Below are 24,521 nucleotides of genomic sequence, written 5' to 3' on the forward strand. Positions count from 1 at the left end.
AGCTATTTTTGAGAAGTAATACCTCCATGTACAAATCTGCTAAATGAATGCCTTTGAAAGTTTCTTAAGGTTTAGTCAAGATGTTATGTTTATATATGTGAAGCATTTTCTTCAGGACCATGATGGGAATCTCTGAGGTTTAATCTCTCCACAGCCACCGTAAGAATATTTTGAAACAGTGGGATTAACTGTAATACATAGATAATAACAGTTCTGACCATTCAGAGGTTTTAACATAACGGGGCTTGAGTAGACTTGTGCTTTCCCATGTAGTTCTCTTTGGAACAGAACCCACGGTTGCCATTAGGCAAAAGAACAATGTCCTGTCAGCAGACATTATACCCTTTTATAGCCGTACACAAAATGGCCCGAAGTGAGGAAAATTCTTAGGCAAAGTTTAACTTAATATTGTTAGGAAGATATAAATGAGGACATTCTGATGTGCCGTGAATCTGTGAAATTTGGGAAGTATCAGATGATTTCCTAAATGCTACAGACTTATTTTAGGTAACCTAGAGAAGTAATGAATTCTGATGTAGATTTTAACACATTTAAATTTGAGATTACATGGGATAAAGTTGTATGAAAAGTGCAAAGTTTTCAATTCCTTACTAATGTCCTTCTATAGTTGTACCTACGTATAGAGATGTTAAGTATTTTAAAACTTTACACAGGACTGAGCTAGTTAGGAAATGTTGTAGTGATAGAAAGTAAGAAAAAGAAATTGTATGAACATTTGGGAAGAATGGATGGTGACAGAACATAGGCATTAACTCCTAAGTAACACTCAACTAGAAAAATATGTAGAAAATGGGAAAGGCCTGAGAGAGTGGTGGAAAATCCAACCTGTTTTTGAGATTTTAGGAGAGCTTTTTACTTTTAAGACTCTTCTTTTACAGTAAGGTTTATGGCCCTCTTAAACTTTAAATTATAAAACATTTATTGGAAGTTTGCTATTATTGATCCACAGAATTTCCCCATCAGTGTAGAGGGCATAACCACTGATGCAGTACATGGGCCAGGCACATATTTTCCTATTTATCAAGTACATTTACCCCACCCCACACATGCAGCGTAAAATGGGGAAAATAAGTATCATTGGCCTGAGCGAGTATCAACTTTCAAAGAGAGTTTCTGTATGATCAGTCCTGATGGTTAAAACATGGCTTTCAATAATAAATTATATGAGGCATAAAAAGTTAGAGGTGGATATAAGAAATATACCCACTTCCAGACTAACTGTATAGTTGAAGTTTCCCTTAATCCCCTTTTCTTTCATCCCCCGCCCCTTTCCTTAGTGACCCCCACCATGAAGTTGTGTGTATTCTTCCTGTATGTTTTGACACACCCACACGTGTATGGATTCATATATATATGCTAATATCTGATAAGTTTGTGTATTTTCTTAATTGACCATCATGCCACATCTTTCTTTCTTTCTTTTTAATTTTTATATGTAAGAAGAGAAAGAAAGAAATAGAGCGGAGCACAGAACCTGGTGTTGAAGATATGCAGTGCTCAGATACACAGACATTCGAGGCCCCACAAACCCGTAAGTTGAACAGTCTTGCCTATTAGCTCTTTTCTTATATATAATAAACACAAATTTCATTTCCTCCCACTGAATAAGGGGTTAACTGTTTGGGTTATAACATTCTCATTTTATAATTAAAAAAATGTAGGAGAAGATCTTATATTTATACAGTATGTATCACAATGTCCTTTGTACACATTGTGTTATTTACTATAATCATGTTCGCAATAATCATGAAGTTGAGACCAGGAGTTACTCTCATTTTGCAGATATGGAGCCCAAGACACAGAGCATTTAAATGACAGAACTGTTGTGAAAGGGTTAGACGTAGAGACCAGAACTCTTACCTCTCAGGCTACTATCTCTCCGGTTCCCCACACTTACCACCGAACTCTGGGCGTGAGAGGGAATGTCACGAGTCAGGTGGTTAGTACATGGCTTACTGCAGAGTCCGCCAACTCTTCTTTTCTCTCAGCAAGTTGGGATGCAAGGAATTAAAGCCTCGAATCATCACTTCCCAAAGGTCTTGAAGCAAAAAGCAAGGTATAAAGTCATTTCTTCAATGGCTCATGTACTGGTGCTGAAGGCACTTCTAGTATGGAGTAGTTCCAGAAGTGACATTAGCAAAGGCAGCATCTGCAAAGGGCAAGACTAGGTTGGACTTTGGTCTGGTTAATAAATGGCCAGTCTGTGGTGTGTAGGCACACCTGTGGGGCTCAGAAGATGGGAAAATGTGTTCCAGGTTTCATGAGAGATGGTTTACTTGCCTCAGTGAGGAGAGATTCAGAGCTGGCTGCAGTACCATTTCCGCCCCCCGCCAGATATCTCTTCTGTCTGTCTGCCTTTTGTTTATTTATTAGTTTATTGGTCCTGAAATATTTCTGATTTCTAATAGAAAAGGCTTATTTTTGGTAAAAATTTCATCAAAGTGTAAGTGCCCAGTAGAGTTAGGCCAGTGATGTATTTTTACCTCCCCTTTGACAGTGGTAGCCATGCATGTTTGCAGAAGGCAAAAATTGACTTTCAAAGAGAATCATCTTCACCCTGATTTTATTAACATTTTCTTCATTGTATATTATGGATAGTACGTCCTTAGGTTTATCTGAATTTACCCAAGAGAATCCTTGGGATAGCTGAAGAGCGAGTGTATAATGTCACTCTGGAAGCTAAAGGTTTTGAAATAGTCCCTCTTACTTTTCTGCTGCCGTCTTCCATTCCCTCCTGTTTTTGTTGTTTTTCCCCTTCCTCCGCTGTCTTGTTCATTCTGTTATTAGGAGGTGAGGAGTCCCCGGGAGCAGTACATCAAAGCATGTCTCAGCCAGAGGCTAGCAGCAGCAGCTATGACAGTGAGTGGGAGCAAAATTAAGGAGCATTTATAAAGATAGAGTAGTATTCTTACTTAAAAAAATCCCGTACATTTTAAAACGGGAGATTTTAGTTTAGGAAAGGGCCTACATTGTTATAGTAAGGTTGATGCCCATTTAGACCAAAGCCAGTTCCCAGCTGTGCATAGGGAAGACTCATGCATCCCTTCATGCCTGGAGATCATTTGTTATCTGAACTTTGCTTAATGAGCATCAGAGGTATTTGTTTTGATACATACGTGATTTTAAATTTGACTGTAATTACGAAAAATGTTTCTTATACCTAAAATTTTAATTTAAGGTCCTTATACTGATGGTTTTTACTGTGAGAAAATATATTAGTATTTTTGTTTTATTTATTAATGACAAAAGAAGGGAGTAGACCCCATCACTAATTTAAGGAGAATAATCCAGATTTCTTTTTGTTATTAAAAAATGAAGATAAAAAATAATCAAATTCTCTTTTATTCATATAAACTCTAAATTGCTTTAATTAAATACTGTTATTTTCCAATTGTAATTCTTTTTCCCCCCTAAAGTATAAGGCTAGTTAAGGTATTTTACTATCTAAATATTCATAAATGAGAGAAATATTACCTGAGATAGTAAAATGTTATTGCTTCTAGCAAAGAAAACTAAAGCAATCCAAGGGTTCATGAAAATGTATGTATTTGTATTCATCAATTTAAAGTAACTTGAATGAGAAGGCACATTATTACATTTGAAGTTTTTTAAAGAAATATATAATTCAGTGAATTCTGTGTTTTAGAGCTTTAAGATTTTGTGTCAGAAACATGTTACAAGAATGGTTACCTCTAACAGCTGCTTTAGAAATGTCAGTTTCTTCATTAACAATTTTATTTTCAAACACGATTTATGGTTTACATATGATAAGAGATTTTTCTCACTGTGTGATCTCTCAGAATGCTGTGCCTAGCAAAATGGGAGCAACTTTCCTTTAATATCTATTTAGACCATTTAAAAAACGGGTATAATTTTCTTGATACACCTAAACTCATTTTGACTAGCTGGGGGTCTATTGTGTAAGAACACATTCTGAAAGCTCTCAAAATGTGTATTGTGTAGGTTTTCTCAAAGAAAGAGATGGGGTGACGGGTGGTTTTCAAGAACAACAGAGGCCTCTAATCCTTTTATTTTTATGCAAGGCATAATTTTTACCAATTGAGAAAATTTGGTAATTTGCTGCAAGTAATTTTTTCCCCACAAAATGATAAACCTTTAAAAACCACGCATATTCTGGCGTTTCAAAACCATGCCAATATTTCAGAATTGTACTAAAAATTAGTTAATACAGCCATGATATTTATGGCCAGTATACTTTGTCCCTACCGTTCATACAATAGACAGAACTCAACAGCCTACTCTTGGTGTTGTTTTTGAAGTACCTTGGATTTTGGACCATTCTTGAGGATTCTTTGAGGAAAGCATGACTTATGTTTACTCCTTGAACAGTTACGGTCTAGTCAAGAAAGAGGTATTTTTAAGGCACCCTACAAAGAAATTTCCCACTTGTTTTTTTCCTTCTGCATTATAAGATCATAGAAGAGTATCCCAACCTTGTATATTCATATTATTTTTCAAATATTAAGTTTTACACATTAGTCTTATGATTGGGCCTTTTACCACTAGTAAACTATTATGAAAATGAGTATATATTGTACCACTAGTAAAGTATTATGAAAATGAGTATATATGGGACAGGAGGAGAAATAGATTTTTTTCTGCAACAGTCAGAATTGATTATTAGGAAAAATACTGAACTGATAAAGTCACTAAGTTGCATAATATGATTATATAATAAGTTGCAGGTGGTGATGGCATTCTTAGTTGCAGTAAAAAACTTTAAATCTAGATTGAATGGGGATAAGCAGCAATGGTATTTACTCTAAGAGTAAAATGTCAAATTAGGACATTAATGAGAATATAGCGATAACCGTTGACTTTAGTGTCCTTTTTAATGTGACTGTAGATTCAAATTTTATTGAAAGGGAGATGTACTATAGTATTGATTATGGACCTTGATTTTGCGATATCCTCTTATTCCAATTTCAGACAATCACAGCATTCTCAGTTTTCTATGGAAAATTAATTTCAAAATTGTTCAAGTAAAAACCTAAAAATCTACCATGGGATATTTTTAAAAGAAGGCTATATCACAAAAATTGAAGAAAAAACTCAAAAGTTTAAACCCACCATAGTATAGGCCATGCACTATGAGTGGCAGAGAAAAAAAGATATTCATATAACTTTGCAGTTTGCATGAATTGAAATGTATGGCAATTGAATAAAAACTAGAACTTGGAAAAATAACAAGCAAACTGATCTTCCAGTTAAGTACCTAAATAAACCTGTAGTCAGAAAGCCTTTAGAAACTGTTTATGATTAGACATGTGTGGTAGATATTTTGTCCTAGATGCAAAGAATGTTTTGTATGTTTCAGAAGAGAAGTACTGATTTCTTTGCTGTTCAGTGTGTTCATTGATTGATTGTGGGCCCCACGCTGCCCTCACCCTGGTACCGTCGCTCTCTCCTGGCAGAGGGAAGCCCGAGGCTGTGGAAGGCGCACTCCTCTTGCCAGCACAGGCAGTTGTGACCGGGCCTAAGCTTGTCCTTCTGACTCTGCTGTGCTCGCGGTGGAGGTGGCCTGGGGTGGGGTGGGAGACAGAGTCTCCTTGGGGAGGCGGATCCACGTGCCCCTGGTAGAGAAGCACTGCATTCTTCCAGCGCTGGAATAGTTGGAGAGGAACTGTTGTAAGGCACTTAGGCCAGTATCAGATGTGATACTTTTCTCGAAGGCGACTCAGTTGGGATCTGTTTAATTCCTAGCGGACAAGACTTTGCATTTTGGATTAGCCCAGTGCTCTCCTGCCTGAAGAGTAGAGGGACCAGGCTTTAAAAAGCAACACATTTAGAAAAACTGCCTTGCTTTTCATAATAGGCATAACCTCAGTGCTTCCCCCCAAGGAATACCTATCTTTTTTTTTTTTAACTTTTTATTTTATATTGGAGTGTAATTGATTAACAACGTTGTGTTAGTTTCAGGTGTACAGAAAAGTGATCTGTATATATATATATACAGATAGCTATTCTTTTTCAAATATTTTTCCCATAATATTGAGCAGACTTCCCTGTGCTATTACAGTAGGTCCGTGTTGCTTATGGCATACCTATCTTGTTGCTATAGTTTACATTAGGAGTTAATGTTTTTAATTGTACAATAAAAATTTGGGGGAGAAATAGTTCAGGACCAGTGTAAATGGGGTATGTTTTTACCAGTGGATGCATTCTGTATAACTTCAAACTAGAAGGTAGGCTTTGTTAGCATATTTTTTGACACACTAAAAAATTAACACAATTTCCTAAGATTTTTAGGGTATTAACAGTTATAACTTTGTGTATCAGTTTCGTCTCCACAAATCATCCTAGTCAATTAGATTTTTAAATATTAATAACCATATATGGAAATACTTATATTTCTGTTCTTTCGCTTTTGTAAGTTAATGACTAGTGATTTAAATCTCTTTGTTTTCTCTTCAAGGTTCGAAAACCAGGAAGGGAGTCCAGAAGTAAATCAAATACTGTGAACCAGTTTTTCTTTTCCTTTCATTTGACTCTTTCCTCTTTTTCTGTATTAAGTGTTTTATTTTCATGTGAGTCTTGTGGAGTGGGGGAAACAATGAAGTACCTATGTCTTTGAAAAGCAGACTTTTTTAAAAAATACTTTGTAGAATTTACTAAAGCCTAATTTATAAAATTTCACAGTATTAAAGTTATACCCCTTAAGCTGTCCCATGCTGTGTGTTTGAGGTTCTGGGGTACATATAAGAAATATTACTATGACATGCACTTTTCTAATCGTTGTATATTTCCTAGAGTGTATAAAATGTTTGGCAAAATCCTTACTTTTAAGGAAATACACAACTTAAAATAAACGTCTCTTTTTGCTTGATACAAATACACAATTTGTTGTGGGCGTAAGATTTGTTTTGTATTGATTTTGCTCAGTTCCACAAGCATTTATTAAGCACCTGCTCTAGGAAATGAGAGGTACAAAGAAGAGAAAAGATTATGAAAGAAAAAATGGAGTAGTAAGTATATCTGTGAGAGATGACATACATGTATTTGAAAGATTACATGAGAATTATGTAAGTATGCAAGCTGTATGATAAGAAAACAGGCAATTATCAAGTGGTGGACAGATCAAAGATTTTTTTAGACTGGCTTCCTTTAAGGAAATACTGTCAATATATATATATATATATATATATATATATATATATATATATATATATGTTTGGCTTATTGTTCATTCACAGGAGATTATTTTTCTTCCAAGTTTTTTTTTTGGGGTATGGTATAATATTGTACAGTAAACCAAGCACTTTAGAGTTTTAGTGATTAGAAATTTTAAAATATAGGCTTTATAGTTGCCTTGGGAACAAAAGCTTGGAATTTCAACGTGAACAATTTCAAGATTTACTTTGTTAGAGAAATTGGGATTGGATTGGATTTTCTAGGGGTGGTACACCTTACCACTTGTAGCCTGTACAATGTTTTTAGATGGTGTATAGGTACACTTTTATTTAAATATGTAAGCATTTATTTAATATGTATTTAGAATATAAATAGCACATTAAACTGGTGATTTCTCTATTGCTTAGGACAAGCCTAAAGTAGGTATTTCAATTTTTTAAAAAGCAAGTTGATTTGAAGAAAATATTAAGTAAATAATAGTACAGGTGGATGTAGACATGTCAGAAACTGTCAGGGTTGTACCAATTTTGAGCAACTCTGAACCAACACAAAGACTTTACCTTTTGGCTCTCTGATGTGGTATTCAGTTGTCACACGAAGCATTTATCACTGCAGTGGTCGGATACTGAAAAACGCAAAGCAGATCTGCCGACTTTCCTTTGAAGGTTAATCTTTTAAATGCCTCCTGAAGTTCTAGGGCCCTGTGACTTTACAGAATAGAGAACTAGATTTTGGGCAGAGCCTCCTCCTGGTTTCTGTAGAATGTTGGATTTTAGTCCTCATCAGTGTTATGGTCCCAGGTTTATTTGTAACATCTAAATCAACTCTCAAGTTCTGTTTCAAACACATTGACGCTTAAAATAGGATAAAATGTGTGTGGTGTGTTTTTGTGTATGTGCCTTAGCCTTTTTTATTTTTCAGAACACAAAAACATAGCAAAACCTGTTGGTTAAATATTAAGAAAACAAACATTTCCTCACATATTGTTTTTAATAAGTGCTGGCATTTTCTCAAATGTTGCTCTATTGGCAGGGCTGCAGAAATGAAAAACTAGTAGCCGTAGTAGCCAGTTTGATTCATCAGCTGCATCCCCTTGTTCTGCTGTTCTGTTCCCTACCTTACTGTGGTTTTCCTTACCCCCCCTTATTTAAAAGAAGTGGTTTAATAACCTCCTTGTCAGTCAGAGTTATGCTTTTTCCCTTGCCTTTTTCAGTTCCATACTTACTGTTTTTTATCTTGTGTTGTTTTTGTTGTCTTTCCAATCCCTGCATCCAGTGGGTTTGCCTTTCCTTATCCTCCCTTCACAATCCAACGTCCGTATGGACGTGTTCCTGGCCCCATGTGTCCTGCCTTCTCTGCCATTTTTTTAGGTCCTTAGTGAGCTGAGGGTTTCTAGTCTGTTGAGGACCCACACCTGTGCAGGCTCTTGTCCTTCAGACAATGGGAGCTACATGTGCGCTATATTTTCTAGACAGCAGCTGGTAAATCTTTGATAACCATCTAAGCCCTGATGTAAAATATCTTCTGGGTGTTCTTCAATAGTGATCTTTTAAGACAAATCAAACACTAATAGGCCAGGGCAACAAAACCCCAATTATTTCTTGGAATTACTAACTTAAATGTGCATATCAAGAGCTAAGTTAGTTGCATAGCAATAAATTAGTGGTGGAAATATAAATACATTATATGTATTTGTGTGCGTGTGTGTGTATGCTTGTTTATCCTTTAAAACTATATTCATCTGGTCATCAAAGTGTATTAATAGTACTTGATCATTGTAGAAAATTTAGAATATACATAAAAGTGTCAAAAGACAAACTAGCCATATTACTACCACCCACAGACAACCACTGTTAATATTTTGACACTTTTTTTTCCAGCCTTCTCTATGCATTTTTATCTTTAAATATCATACTTTATAAAAGCTTTATATTCTGCTCTTTAAAGTGAACCTTAAATACTTTCCATGTTATTACAAATACTTCATAAATATAGTTTTTATGTTTCTATAATATTTTTTCTTATGGATTCGTGATACTTTCATGACCATTTCCCTAATGTTGGAGGTTTAAGTGGTTTTCAGTATTAGGATATTATAAACAATATTCTTGAATAAAATTGGGCATAAGTCTTTGTCTACATGTACAAATATTTCCTTAGATTTTCAAAAGGGAACCATTGGGTGAAAGACTATGAAAATGGAAGGTTATTGGTGCACATTATCAACTTGCTTTGCAAAACTCCGTCAGTTAACACTGTACCCAGAAATCAGTGCTCAACTTACATTTTTGTCAACCTTGAGTGCTACTAATTTTTATAATTTGATAAGGTAAATTTTTTTTAATTGCTAGTGAACCTGAGCAATTTTTTATTTTTAAACTAATCATTCTATTTGCTTTTTGATGTGTGTGTTTGTACTGTTTGTATAGTAATGATCTTAACCTCTGTCATGTTTGTTGCTGACTTTTTCCAGTTTATTTTTTGTTGACGATTTAATTTTTATCGCTTTAATCTGTTGATCTTTTCCACCGTAATTTCTGCTACTGTTTTAAAATATTTCCCATCCTGATATCAGAAATATTTACCAGGGCTTTTTCTAGGATTTGTGTTTTAATGCTTCTGAATTTTTAATCCATATGAAATTTAATGTGGTGTATGTACGCCATGAAGTAAGGATCACAATGGATTTTTTTCCAAATAGCTAACCAGTAGCTCCACTGCCATTTGTTAAATAAATTCTCTTCCTCACCCCCTTTCCATCCTGGTTTGTGTTGCCTGTTTTATTACAGATTAAGTTCTTATACCAGGGTCTGTTTCTGACTGTCAGTTCAATTTCATTGATCTGTCTGTCTGTTCTTATGCCAGCACCACACTGATTTAATTAGTGCCATTTTACTTATTAATTCTTATTTACTGCCCAAACCACATTAACAGAAATCAAAATGAAAGAAAAAATTCATTTATGATCTCACCACCACCACAAAAATCAAACGCTTGTCCTTTGGCTGTGTTATTTTTCAGTCCTGTTTCATGCTTACATAATTTTTCCTAGTTGTAGTAGTTGCATTGGTGAAGTTTTGCGTGTGTGTGTCTTTTAAAGTTCCACAGTTTATTCTATATATACCCCTGATTCATTAAGCTCTACTGGTATAAAGAATACAAGACACACTGAAGAAGTGATTCTATGCCGTATACTGCTGACCAGATGGTTTAGGCAGCTCTCTTTATCACTTGGGTGTTACTTTACAAATAAAATGCTTACTATTTTCACTGTACTAAGGATGTGTTATTCATATATTGGTGAGTTTTAGTATAGCAGTAGTATTTTGCAACTTATGAGTAGTGTTCCTGAATTTTTGTAATTTTGGCTCGTCATGAAGTTACCTGTAAAATTTCTCCGTTAAGCAAGTACAGTTTTATTTATGAACCACTGCAAAGGATCTTCAAAAAACTCTTTCCTCTTTTTGGCTTGGTTAAGTCAGCCGTTTTTTAGGGGTCTGAGTTATCAGTGGAGTTGGTCTATAAGATAATCTTTGTGCCTGGAGTACGGAGGCAGGAAGGAATATTAAAGGCACGGATCCCGCCTTGGGTGGGGGGCTGGGGAGGAAGTGAGACAGTAGTCTGAAATCTGTTTCCATTTTTCTGTAGGTTGTCTTTCTGCTTCTGGTATCTTTTAGAAGCAAGTGAAAAGTGATCACAGTTATGTAAATGAAGACCTTATAACACCTGGACTACAGGTTGTTTAATAACTAAAAAATTGCTGTATTTAATATTTTTTCTGACCTTGACATAAAAAGCACAGTACAGAAGTTCATGGTGCGCCTTCTCGGTATAATTCTCAGATGTGAGAGATACCTCAAACTTTCCTTAGAAGGGGTTGGATATGAACTTAAAAGAGTAAAGCGACTGAAGGGTCTGCTAAGCCTGAACACTGGAAAGTTCTAGGGCAGTATGTATCCAGGGAAGGTTACAATTGGAAGTACATGTTGATTCTGTTAGATTGCCTGGCCAAGAGAGTCATGGTTTCCGCCTTGAACTTTTCTAGATAGAGAAATGTGCCTTTAAGATCCTTAAGAAGACTTTCATGTTCTAAGCATTTTAGTTCTCCCCCCCAACCCCCCAAAAAAGAGCTTTTGTTTTTTTGTCTTCCTTTATTTCATTAACTCTTGTAGAACATTTTGGTGCTGACGCATGAGTCAGTCCAGCCGGAGAAGTGTTGTGCACATCCTGACCTGCTTAACACTGGTTGCAAAGGTGTGTGATGTGGTCCCTGTGTAACACCCCATCGCCTCCTACCAGCCCCCTGAAGTTCTTTTTTTTTTTCTCCAGTTTTATTGAGAAATAATTGACAAACATCACTGTATAAGTTTAATAAGGTGAATAGCACCCCTCAAATTTCTCCTGTAAAAATCCTTGGCAGATGTTTAAGAGCTTAAGACAAATATGTAACTTACCCTATAATTTATAATTTAAAGAAGGATCATTTAGACATTTCTTAAGATACACATGCAGTCACAGTGGGCTTCCCCCCCCCCCCCCGACACACCTTTTGTTAAACTTCCTAACTATGCTTTTGAAAAAGAAGTCATCTGTATTCCAGGTGCTACAGGCCCAAAATAAGTCTTTGATTTGTCATGCAAAGTGTTCAGGAAGCAAAGGTGGCTGAAATTACATCAAAATGGTTCCTAAGGCCCTGTCTGTTCCTGTCGAGGTCAGAGGAGCCACAGCCTGCAGAATCACAATTCGAGGTCAAGAATCCAGAACCCCTGCTGTTCCCAATGAACTGTGTGATGCACACAGAAGATGTTCAGAAGGGAGGGGTCGAGCTAAATGAACAGTCATGATAATACCTGGTTGGTCTTTTAGCAGCAAAATTGGGGGTGGGGGGAGGAATATGAAACTTTTTAAAACCGCGGGTGTTTTGTTTTTTTTTTCTTTTGGTATTATTGTTGATATCCCTATTTGAATGTAAAGTCCCTAACAAAAGAAGCAAGCTGCCTTTAGACTGCATTTACTGCTCTTGATGACTCCAGTTGTGTGTAAATATTAGAAAACAGCAGGGTCCTGCATTCCAAGAATCACTTGAGCGGTGCCGCGAAGACAAGTGTCCTGACTGGTATTGTAGTCATCCTCTCCAGCTCCCCCGCTGTTTCTAATCTGTGCGCACAGCCGTGAAAGAACTGGACTGACATTTACAGGCACAGCAGGGAGACACTTGACTAGGGAATGTTAAAAGACTCCGGCACCTCCGATTCAAAGTGGCCACCACACATGATAAATCTTCACAGGAGAGCTAGTCTGCACTTCCACTGATGCCGTAATGAGGGTATCTGTAATGAAGCAAAGAAGTGAAACATTTTCCCCCCACAAGCTCAACTTTTTAGCAGTCAGATATTTATTGTTGTCTTTTTCAGACCTAAATATCTAACGGGAGCATCTCATCCTGTGTCGGTGAAGGATCTTTTTTCCTTTTGAACTGCTTTTTGGAGTCTGTTTCCTGTCGTCCTCACTCCTCCCTAGGGTTTTACAGGGAGTTTCCTCAGGAAAGAACACTTCCCCATCAACTGTGAATAAAAATAAAATTTCCCGGAACCTGCTGTAACTGGTATGGAAAAGAGGGTCAGTTGCTTTCTGCCTCGAGTCTGACAGACTTCCCTCCCTGTTTTGTCCCAGCGAGCTGCCGGATTTGTATCGCATAATACCAGTAATGCAATTAGGTTGGCTGCACAGTGTCTGGTTGACTTCAGTTAAGAGTTTCTTTCCCTATGGGAATAAGACCAGACAGACAGTCATTTGCTATCACTAATTCTGCTTAGCATTATCACTGGAGCTTTTTGTAATTAGCTATCTTAGTTGGCTCTTAAATTTTAATAGCCAGTTGAAGCTACGTTTTAGCCAAGTTCCATATCTAAATTGCACTCAGTCCATTAACAAAGTTGGTTAAAAGGCTATTAAAACAAAAGCCAATATATGGTGGTTCGCACTTGCATCTTTGCAGCAGGAGCAATGCCAGCCTCCCCCTTAAGTTCTCTAAAGGAACTTTCTCTCCCCAGAGTTACACGTAAGCTGAACTCAACTTCCTGAGGGGCAAGAAATTAACATCAACAAGATTTTTAGTACATGAACATATCCAAAACTGTCACTGCCAACCCCCTTTTCCTCTCCGTGAGGGTTCTTTGGGGTTTGGTTTTATTTGGTTGATGGCGGTACAGGGAGGAAGAGGGGCATTTAATATTCCAACTTAAAGTTGACGGGTTTGAAAAGTGAATAATTGAAATGATGTTTTTCTCCATTTCAGCTGATCAAAATTATTAGCAAAACCATCTGAGGCACCTTCTGGTAGAATTGTAGTCTTGCTGGGTTTAGTCTGTAAAACATTCTGCCAGACGTTAAAAAAAAAAATTGTAGACGAGCCAGCACATAGGCTCAGGGCCCTCGTGCCTAACTGATACTCCCCATTGTTCGTGGTTTTTACTTCAGATCATTTCTAACACTGACACGCACACCCACCCCAACCCTTCGCAAATTGGTTTGCCAAGGTTTTACTTTCTACATTGAGTGCCCGCTCCCTCCATATTGGGACAGTGGGTCTGTTTTCCATTTTCAAAGATCCTTAATTTCAGAATTTTTTAGAATTTGTGAAGCAGGCTGTCAAAAGAAATTAGACTAGTGCAGGCACATTCAGCTGACGTTTTTTCTCTGAATCATCAGGACCCTGGGAGTGAAGATGTGGAGAGAAAGTACTCGGCAAAGAGGTCCTGTCACCCTGACTCAGCTGAGTGCCTCTGAAGAACGTCTCCACCCCCAGTCTGTCGAATTTGCTGATGTCCTGTTTTGAAGTGAATAGTTTATCCACCTCAAAAATATACAGGCTTTTTTTTTTTTTTTCTTAAGCTTCAAATGGTGGCTTTTTCTATTTCCCCATTCAGAAGATATTAGGAATTGTAGTTTAATCTTAATTTTTAAAGCAGTAAGCGGGTTGGAATACTTTCCACTCCCCAGTGTCTGGCCATTCTTCTGGTTAGCTTTTCTCTTACTCAGAACTGCTGTCAAGCTGTAGCTTTGGTGGTGCTATCCTCCCTACCGAAGGCCACCTGGCAGACAAATTCTAGTGAAACCCAAGCGTTCGTTATAATTATATTTCCATTTTAAGTATGTTTAGTAGCTCACATTCACATATGATCTTTTGTCTGGATTTGCTTCTCTAGCCTTTGGCTAAATGGCTGGGTTGCCATCAGTGAGAGTGTGGCCTCCTTGACAGAGGTGAAGAGCTTCACCTGTCTTAACAAAGGACCAGAAATATCGGAGGGCCTCTCTGGTGGTTTTTGTCCTCTGTCAGAAGCTGATGGAAGAGGTCAAGATCATTTTATCCAGTGTTAGATGATATGCAGTGAAATTAATATACTATTAAAAATGTATAGGTAACGAACTGGCCTTTGATAAAGATAGAACTGGCTTTGAAAATCGGGTCACAAACTCTCTAAGAGGTCAGGGTTGGTGATTTCTCCCATGAAGACTTAAGGCAGGAACAGCCCTACCGTGGTTTTTCAGGGGACCCTCTAGCTGTTGATGGATGGCCTTTGTGGGCTTTAAGTGAATGTCTATAATATATGTTAGACCTCACCTACCCATACTTTATTTTAAACTAATTTTTAGGAGATACTCATAGGTAATACATGTATGGTACATGATATAAAAATCAGTAGGAACAAAGGTAAATAGTGATTATATTGTACACCTGTAACATATAGTATTTTACATCAACTGCAAAAAAAAAAAACTATATAGAGAGGATGATGGGAAAAAAAAGAAAGTAATTGGCAGAAATTTTAAAATAGCATACCATATCACATTTGGGAACCTATTATATATATTAAATATATATGCTAAAAATTAACTGTTTCAGCATCAAGAATATATAAAAATACTTTCATTAAAAAAAGGTAAATGGTGAAGTCTTAAATTTAAGATTATGGACCACCAAGGAATCTGGATAGAAGATAATCCTGTTTTTGTTTCATGAAAAACTGAAAGAATCCATGACAAAAAAATTAAGAACCTTTCCTTTTCCATAGCCCTAGGTTCCCTCCCCAGAAATAAAAACTGTTACAGGTTTGGATAGCCTTCCAAAGCCACAATCTGCATATCCATTTATGGGGGGGGGGGAGGGGGAAGGGGAAAGAAAGAATGCAAACTCTTATTTTTTCTATATTGCAATTTATTGGGATAAAGGCTGTAGCCAAGCTATGAGGTCAAACACCTATTTTAATGTAACTGCTCACAATGTTTGGGCGTGTATCATCTCATCATTCAGTCGGTTTTATATTATCATCTTTGAAGATCTCTTAGTGATTCCATCAGTAGAAGAGACTGCGGCTTTGCCTGTCTATGCTGGAGGCAAGTGGCTGGCTCTAGAACCCAGTGCAGGCCTGGGGCACAGGTTTTCAAAGCCTCACCCACCTGCGCAGCAGTCTTCCTGGGTCGCTTCTTCCCCCGGACCCTGGGGTTTCCTCTTTGCATCTCTTCCGTGTTGGATCACCTGTTACCTGGCCCAGTGTGTTTCTCCTTGGTTTACCCCTCTTATCGGGAGGAGCACATCCTCCATTAGTTCCCTGAGAAAAAGGTGTGTGGGAGGTAAGTTTTTTGAATTCTTGCATGTCTGAGGATGTCTTTGTTCTACCTTTCCTCTTGGCTGATCGTTTGACTTGTACAGAATTATGGATTGGAAATAATTCTTCAACGTTTCGAAGGCATTACTCTGATACCTTCTAGTTCCAGAGTTGCTGTTGAGCAAACTTGAAGCTACTCTGTTCTCTCTTTCTGGAGCTTCCGTTCAGATATTGGGAATCATAGGCTGATCTTCTAAGCTTTTTCCCTTCTCCCCCCACCTACTTTCTGTCTCTTTTGTCTTTTTCCCTCTACTTCCTGGGAGGTTTCCTCAATATTTTCTTCTAACTCTTAGGATTTTTTACAATTTCTGCTGTCATGTTTTTAATTTCCAAGAGCTTTTTGTTCTCCAAATGTCCTTTCTCGTGCGTGCAGCATCTCCTTATATCTCTGAGGATTTTCATTATAGTATTTGGAAGCTTTTTTGTCCCTACATAGTCTCTGTTTCTACAAATTGCATTCCCACTCCCCCATCTTGTTTGGATCTTTGTCCATTATTTTATTTTATTTTATCTAATTAATTAATTAATTTATGGCTACATTGGGTCTTTGTTGTTGGGTCTTTGTTGCTGCGCAAGGACTTTCTCTAGTTGCGGTGAGCGCAACTTACTCTTCCTTGTGGTGTGTGGGTTTCTCATTGCGGTGGCTTCTCTTGTTGCAGAGCTCGGGCTCTAGGCACGCGGGCTTCAGTAGTTGTGGCACTCAGGCTCAGTGGTTGTGGCTCATGGGCTCTAGAGCGCAGGCTCAGTAGTTGTGGCACATGGGCTTAGTTGCTCGGCAGCATGTAGGATCTTCCTGGGCCAGGGCTCGAACCCGTGTCCCCTGCATTTGCAGGCAGATTCTCAACCACTGTGCCACCAGGGAAGTCCCTGTACTTTATTTTAGATGGTTTCCTCAAATGTCTGGCACTTCCTTGGCTGTCTATTTATATATAAGTGCAAGCCATTAAAAGGTGAATGGGAGTTCTGAGTCTGTGTGTGTGAGGGGGAGGGGCTTAGAGCTGGCATTTTGGGGCTTCCATGGAGAGTGACTTGAATCAGCCATTTTTAGAAGAACCCCATCCTTACCCTGAGACCTTCAGAAAACTGCACCTGAGATGAAGGCTTATGTGCAGGTCATTTATTTGTGAATGTGGTCCCAGGGAGCAGAGGTGAGGGACAAGGGAATGGAAACAGGGAAGGAGGGAGCACAGTTACAGGGATGCATCATCGAGTTGGCTACGCCTGAGAGTGACTGACACTCACATCCTGCAGGACCTTCCAAAGAGCCCAATGAAATGCATCTCACAATCTCCAACCCATCTCTCTTCCTTTGGGTGTGAAGTTTCCCACACTTCTGAGTTGCACATGTGGAAGGTCCACTACTCCTGGCAGGCATCTCATACAAATCCCAAAGAAGGAAATATAAGAGGGGCCATCAGGTTACACTCAGGAGCTGGTGGAAGCCTGTGTGGAATCTGTCACAGTCTGTCTGTGGGCTGGAATGAGAGAGGATTTGAAGCGATGCACTACCATGTAATTATCCTAAGGTTTTTTCTGCTTGGACTAGTCCATTTCCATAGAGAAGTTTCTTTTGCCCAGAGAGTTGAATTATGAATGCTAAAGTTAGGAGATCTCCATTGTCTTAGCTTGGGCTGCTTATAACAAAGATACCATAGAGTGGGTGGCTTATTTCTCAGAGTTCTGGAGAAATAGATTAGAAGTCTGAGATCAGAGTGCCAGCATGGTCTGGTTCTGATGAAGGCCGTCTTCTGGGTTGCAGACTACCAGCTGCTTCTATCCTCACATTGAGGAGAGCAGAGAGGGGAAGTGAGTTTTCTTGGACTCTTATAAGGGCACTAATCCCATTTATTTATTTATTTATTTTTTAAAATTTTATTTATTTATTTATTTATTTTTGGCTGTGTTGGGTCTTCGTTTCTGTGCGAGGGCTTTCTCTAGTTGCGGCAGGCGGGGGGCCACTCTTCATCGCGGTGTGCGGGCCTCTCACTATCACGGCCTCTCTTGTTGCGGAGCACAGGCTCCAGACGCGCAGGCTCAGTAATTGTGGCGCACGGGCTTAGTTGCTCCGCGGCATGTGGGACCCTCCCAGACCAGGGCTCGAACCCGTGTCCCCCGCATTGGCAGGCAGACTCCCAACCACTGCACCACCAGGGAAGCCCACTAATCCCATTTATGAGGGCTCCATCCTCATGACTTCATCTAATCCTAACTACCTTCCCAAGGTCCCACCTCCTAATGCCATCATACTGAGGGTATGAATTGAACGTAATGAATTTGGGGGAACACAAACATTCTATAACACCCATCCACTGTGCATTTTGCCTTGTATGGATTGTGCTTTTGGTATCAAGTCTAAGAACTCAGCCTAGCCCTAGATTTTCTATTTTTCCCCAAAGTTTTATTTTTGTGTTTCACATTTGTCTGTCATCCATTTTGAGTTAATTTTTGTATAAGGTCTGAGTTTTAAGTCAAGATTCAGTTTTTTTGCCTATATATATGCAGTTGTTCCAGAACCATTTCTTGGAAAGACTGTCACTCCTCTGTTGAATTGCTTTTACACCTTTGTCAAAAATTAGTTGGACATATTTGTAAGTGGGTGTATCTGTGGATTTTCTTTTCTGTTCCACTGATCTCTATGTTCATCCTTCTGTCAATACAGTGTGCTGTTTTGATTATTGTAAGATATAGTAAGCCTTAATGTTAGGTAGAATGATTCCTCCCACTTTGTGCATTTTTAAGATTGTTTTAATTATTCTAGAACCTTTGCCTTTCTATAATAAATTTTAGAATAAACTCATGTCTACGAAAAAAATTTGCTGGAATTTTAATAGAAGTGACATTAAAACTTTGATTAATTTTGGGAGGATCAACATCTTTACTATGTTGAGTCGTCCTACCTGTGAACACAGTATGTCTCTCCATTTATTTAGGTCTTTGATTTCTTTCATCAGTATTTAAGTTTCAGTATGCAGATCCTTTACTTCTTTTGTTAAGTGTATACCTAAGTATTTCATTTCCTCTGGAGCAATTGTAAATGGTGTTGTGTTTTTAATTTTGGTTTCCACAGGTTCATTGTTAGTATAAAGAAATGTAATTAAGTTTTTTGTGTTGATCTTGAATCTTGTGACATCAATGAACTTACTAGTTATCTATTTTAAAACTATTTTAAATAGTTTAAACTATTTTAAATCTATTTTAAGTATTGTGTTCTTGTTATGGTTAAAAAAAATGAGAGATCTTTGCTCTCTTCTACTCTTTCCTATCATCTCAATAAAATTATATATTTTTAGATAAATTGGTAGTCAGTGTTTATATTATTTCAATTAGGTAGGTATTGTTTATTTCAATCATATCAAAAAAATCTATCAAATTCTTTCTTTTTCTAATTAGAGGCCTCCCTCCTGGAGCCTTCCTTCTTGCTCCGTTGAATACCAGTTAGTCCCTGAGTTCCTGCAGAGCTCTTCACCTAGGGCTCCCCCTCATTGTAATACTGAACTTCTTTACCACTTTGTTGTATTGAATCTCTTGTTCCTGGTTTCTATAGCTTCTTTCTTGATTTTCTCTCTTACTTTGCACTAGTACATCCTCCAGAAGCTTCTTTAAAAACATGTGTTGGAGGTTATTATTAATTTTTTTAATCCTTGCATGTCTGCAAAAATATATCTTTAATCTCTCTTCACATCTGATAGTTTGGCTAGGTATAGAAGCCTAGGTTGAAAAGTCTTTTCCTTCAATATTTTAAAATGTTGCACTACTGTCTCCTGGCATTTAGTTTTGCTTAGGGGAATTCCAATGAATTCTGATTCCCTTTTCTCTCTCAAACTCTTAGGATCTTCTCTTTACCCTTGCTGTTATAATATTTCATACCTTGGTGAGGCTTCTTGTCATTTGCTGTACTGGGAACTCAATTATTTGTCAAATACTGAACATTCACTTTGTTCCAGGCACTGTTCAAAACTCTGAAGGTTCTGCATGAATAAGACAGATGAGGTTTTCCAGAGTTTATAATCTCGTAGGGAAAAAAAGATAAGAAATACACAAATAACTACAATAATTTCAGATTATGATAGTACAGTGAAGAATATAAAAGAGAAAAATGAATTTGGAGAAAGTCTGTTGGACAGCGGGTGCTATGTTAGTCAGGGTGACCAGGGAAGATCCCTCTGACGAGATGATGTCAGAGCTGAGACATGGAGGGCAAGAAGGAGGGGGCCACCTGGAGAAGACGGTTCTAGATAGAGGCAAATGGAAGAGTAAAGGTCCTGAGCTCAGTACGTTTGAGGTGCAGGGGGTAGAGTGTGGCTGGAGTGGTGGACAAAAGACTGGCAAAAATGAAGTTGGACAGTTCAGCAGAAGCCATATCACATCACATAGGGCTATGGAAAGGAGTCTGGATTTTATTCTACTTGAAATGAAAAGTGCTTGGAAAGTTACACACAGAGGAGTGATAAGCTCCACTTTCCCCTTTTAAAAGACCACCTGAGCTGTTCTGGGAGAACAGGCTGCAGAGGAACAAGAGTAGAAACCAGCAGTGACCACTGAGGAAGCTGTTTCAGATTTTCACATGATGTGGCTTGGACTCTGTGCCCCTTTCCTACCAGAAGACTTTGTTTCTCAGTTCTGAGAAGTATTCTTTGATTATTTCCTTCCCTCCAATTTCTCTGTTTTATGTTTTTGGACCTCTTAGCAGTTACTTGTTGGACCTCTCCTGTTTTTTCTCTCTGTCTTTCATCCCAGTTTTGGGGATGTTTCCTTCATTTTATCCTTAAACATTTTTAGAGATGATTTTAAATGTTTTAGGCCATGCTGAGTGGGGAAGGAAGGCTAGGGTCCAAGTGGGCTACCTCGTTTTCAGCCCCTGCAGCTCTCTCTCCAATTCCCTGAGGAACCTGGAGTCCTGTGCTGCTCAGGGAAGCCCTTCAGGGGCTTCCTCTGCTCTGCTAGGTCAGTGGGTACCCACTGTCTGCCAGGCACTGTGTAAATGTTGGCAGATGAAAGGACAAGCAGAACTATTAAAGGAAAAATACTTCTCTAAGGGATGCTCAAAGCTCAAGAGAAGTGTGGAGTTGGGAGGAATAGTTGTACACGGCATATGAATCCAGGTGTCCAAGCACTGACCTCCTGCACCCTAGGGGACAGCCAGAATGTGCTGGCGTGTGGTGGTGGGAACAGGGTGATTTTTGAGTAATCATGGAAAAAGTAAAAAATGCCAGTGACCGGGAATGGGCAAATCTTCAAATGTCATTGTCACATCATATTCTGGATTTAGTTATTTAAACAAATGATGCTAACCTAAATCTTTTTTTTTTTTTTTAATTTTTGAGTTTTCCTTCCTTCCTCCTTCCTCCTCCCTTCCCTCCCTCCCCCCCTCCCTCCTTCCCTTCCTTCCTTCCTTCCCCTTCCTTCCTTTCTTCTTTTCCCCTCCCTCCCTCCCTCCCTGGTATATTTACTTTGCCAATAGTTAGGAGGAATAAAAAGAGTGAAACTTTATTTTAGCAAGGCAAAGGGTCCTGGAGAATGTGCAGAAATGTGGGCATTCAAGAAGCACATGAAAAGCTGCTCAACATCACTAATTATTAGAGAAATGCAAATCAAAACTACAACAAGGTATCACCTCACACCAGTTAGAATGGGCATCATCAGAAAATCTACAAACAACAAATGCTGGAGAGGGTGTGGAGAAAAGGAAACCCTCTTGCACTGTTGGTGGGCATGTAAATTGATACAGCCACTATGGAGAACAGTATGGAGGTTCCTTAAAAAACTAAAAGTAGAATTACCATATGATCCAGCAATCCCACCACTGGGCCTATACCCAGAGAAAACCATAATTCAAAAAGACACATGCACCCCAATGTTCATTGCAGCACTATTTACAATAGCCAGGTCATGGAAGCAACCTAAATGTCCATCGACAGATGAATGGATAAAGAAGTTGTGGTACATAAATACAATGGAATATTACTCAGCCATAAAAAGGAACAGAATTGGGTCATTTGTTGAGACATGGTTGGATCTAGAGACTGTCATACAGAGTGAAGTAAGTCAGAAAGAGAAAAACAAATATTGTATAATAACGCATATATGTGGAACCTAGAAAAATGGTACAGATGAACCGGTTTGCAGGGCAGAAGTTGAGACACAGATGGAGAAAACAAACGTATGTACACCAAGGGAGGAAAGCTGCGGGGGGGGTGGGGATGGTGGTGTGATGAATTGGGCGATTGGGATTGACATGTATACACTGATGTGTATAAAATGGATGACTAAGAAGAACCTGCTGTATAAAAAATAAATAAAATTTTAAAATTTAAAAAATATGTATACAATTTAGGTCTAAGATTATGAATATGTTTAGTTATTCATAAAAATATATACATGCCAGATATAAGAAAAAGAAATGTGTTACCTATTCACACTCCCAAAAGAAAAGGGTACATTTCAAGTAAATATTTGTATATATGGGTATTCTAAAAAGCTCTGTAGTATTTATATGATTAAATGTTTATGTTCCTGTTAAAAAAAAAAAAAATGTGGGCATTGTATCATCAGGTGGAGTCATAGCTGGCTGGCAGAGGTCCCCCAGAGGAGTCCCTTCTGTCCTGCTGTCATGCTCAGTCCTTCTGTCCACATTTCCATTGTCTTTTATATAAAGACATAGAAACCTGCTTATCATGTCTACAGATGAAATAATTTACTAGCAATAGCAGCTTATACTTTGGATGATATCAAGAGTCAGAAGAGTCTGGACATCTTTCCGATTATCAGTCCGTCTCCCTTAGCAGCCTGTGAACCTCTTGTCTTGGTCTTTGGGCCTCAGTAATAAGGGCAGCATCTGGCACATGGTTGATGTGGGATAAATATTTGCTGAATGAATGAATGACTGGAAGATGAGGAAAACTGGGAAATGAAATTAATCTGCCAAGTGTTAATATTCGGGAAAAAAAATCAGTTACCCAAGAATAGGATGAAGAAGACATGGCCCAGCAGCAGGTCATGGGGAAAGGAAGGAGGCTTGAGCTGATGACCATCTTCTGGGCCAGGTCAACGGAAGGTGATGTCCACACCGAGGCTGCTTGGCTGATTCACTCTGCACACAACAGACCACATCTTGGTGCCCCATTTGCATGGACCTGGACAAAGTGAGGTGCTTCCAAAGAGGGTGGGAAGGATGGAGAATGGTTAAGAAACCATGTCACACCAGGAAACACTGAAAAAACTGGGATGATTTATTTTGGAGAAGAGGACAGAAGTGGTCATGGGGAGTGTGGTGGAGAAGGTTGGTGTCTAAAATATTTGAAAATCTGTCGTGTGAAAGAAGAATAAGAGTCACTGCAGTCCCTGGAGAAGGCAGAACCAGGCCTGATGAGGTGGAAGTTAAAGGGAGACGGCACCACGCAGAGAAGTGACTGATAGCTCTCAAATCCAAAGGGAACCAGCAGCCCTAATGAGGCAGTAAACGCCTCACCTCTGGAAGCTTCAAGCAGAGATTGCTAAATATGGGACTTCCCTGGCGGTCCAGTGGTTAGAACTTGGCGCTTTCACTTCGGGGGGCCTGGGTTCGATCCCTCGTCAGGGAACTAAGATCCCACAAGCCATGTGTTGCAGCCAAAAAAAGAGAGAGAGGGAAAGATTGTTAAATAATATCGTTGTGGGGTTCTTATCCTAGAGCCTCCATCTTGTAAAAATAAATATAAAATTTTACTATTAATATTAATTTATTGAGTGCTTACTATGTTCCAGGCATGGTGCTCTTTTATATGTATTATCTCATTTCATCTTCACAGTGACCTTGTGACAAGTGACCATAGTGAAAATCAGACTGCTCTGATTTTCCAGGAATCTGATGCTTAGAGGAGGTCAAATGATTTGCCTAAAGTCACACAGTTAATGAGTTATACAACGTGATATGAGCCCAAACTTGTCTGCCTCCTGAGCCACCCTTTTTGCCACTGTCCCCTGTGGCCACAATCTCTGAGGATAACTCGGTGCTGTGCTCAGGCATTGCAACCTGGCCCTCACACCTCCAAAATATTTTCAACCCTGATTGTATCAGTTAGTGTGGGCCAGGTAACAAACAACTCTAAACAATTCTAAAATCTCAGTGGCTTAAAAACCACAGTTTTGTTGTTGTTGTTCTTTTCCAGGTTCCATGACCCAGGTTGCAATGGGAAGAAGAACTGGGAGTACTTGGTGAGGAACATGAATGGCTTTCATACCTAAGCAGGAGGAAGTTGAAAATAACAATAAATTATCGGTGTCAGATCATGACCTAAATGGTAACAATGTTAAGTAATGAGACTTGAATTTCCTTGTAGCTTATGGAAAGTGATCTTGATATTTTATAATTACCAATGGGCTGCAAGAACGGCCTCAGTCATTAACTCCCTTGGGTGCAAGGCTTGGTGGCAGAAGTGAGCCATGATAGCACTGCTTCTATAGTCAACAGAAGTGTAGAAGCTTTTGGATGCCCCGCCCCCCGCCATCTCTTCTGGTAGTTGGTCCAGGAATACAGGTGGGAATCCATCAAGCATCTTCTGTCTATAGCTGAGGGCAAGTCCTGTGCTACACACAGTTTCAGATCTCTCTCTGCGCTCCCCCCCCTTTGTCTCTCCCTCTCTCTCCATCTCTCTAGCTCTGGCTCTCACTCTCCTCTACCCCTTCCCCCTGCCCCCTACC

At 38.8% G+C, this 24,521-nt stretch overlaps 1 protein-coding gene across 5 annotated transcripts in view; it reads left to right on the top strand.

Moving 5' to 3' along the window:
• Positions 1-24,042, top strand: part of VRK1 (VRK serine/threonine kinase 1) — a 93,179-nt gene extending 69,137 nt beyond the window's left edge. For 3 of the 5 annotated variants that reach the window (XM_061182878.1, XM_061182881.1, XM_061182880.1), the window contains 2 exons: positions 1,462-1,552; positions 6,458-6,868. In XM_061182878.1, the coding sequence (XP_061038861.1) occupies positions 1,462-1,552; positions 6,458-6,489 (123 nt within the window). In that variant the 3' untranslated portion in view covers positions 6,490-6,868. Of the gene's footprint in view, positions 1-1,461; positions 1,553-6,457; positions 6,869-23,989 lie in introns of those variants that run through there. The other 2 variants (XM_061182879.1, XM_061182882.1) reach the window with 2 other exon arrangements.
• The last annotated feature ends 479 nt before the right edge of the window (positions 24,043-24,521 follow it).

Source organism: Eubalaena glacialis, chromosome 2 (genome assembly GCF_028564815.1).
Source record: "Eubalaena glacialis isolate mEubGla1 chromosome 2, mEubGla1.1.hap2.+ XY, whole genome shotgun sequence".
NCBI classification, from domain to species: Eukaryota; Metazoa; Chordata; class Mammalia; order Artiodactyla; family Balaenidae; genus Eubalaena; species Eubalaena glacialis.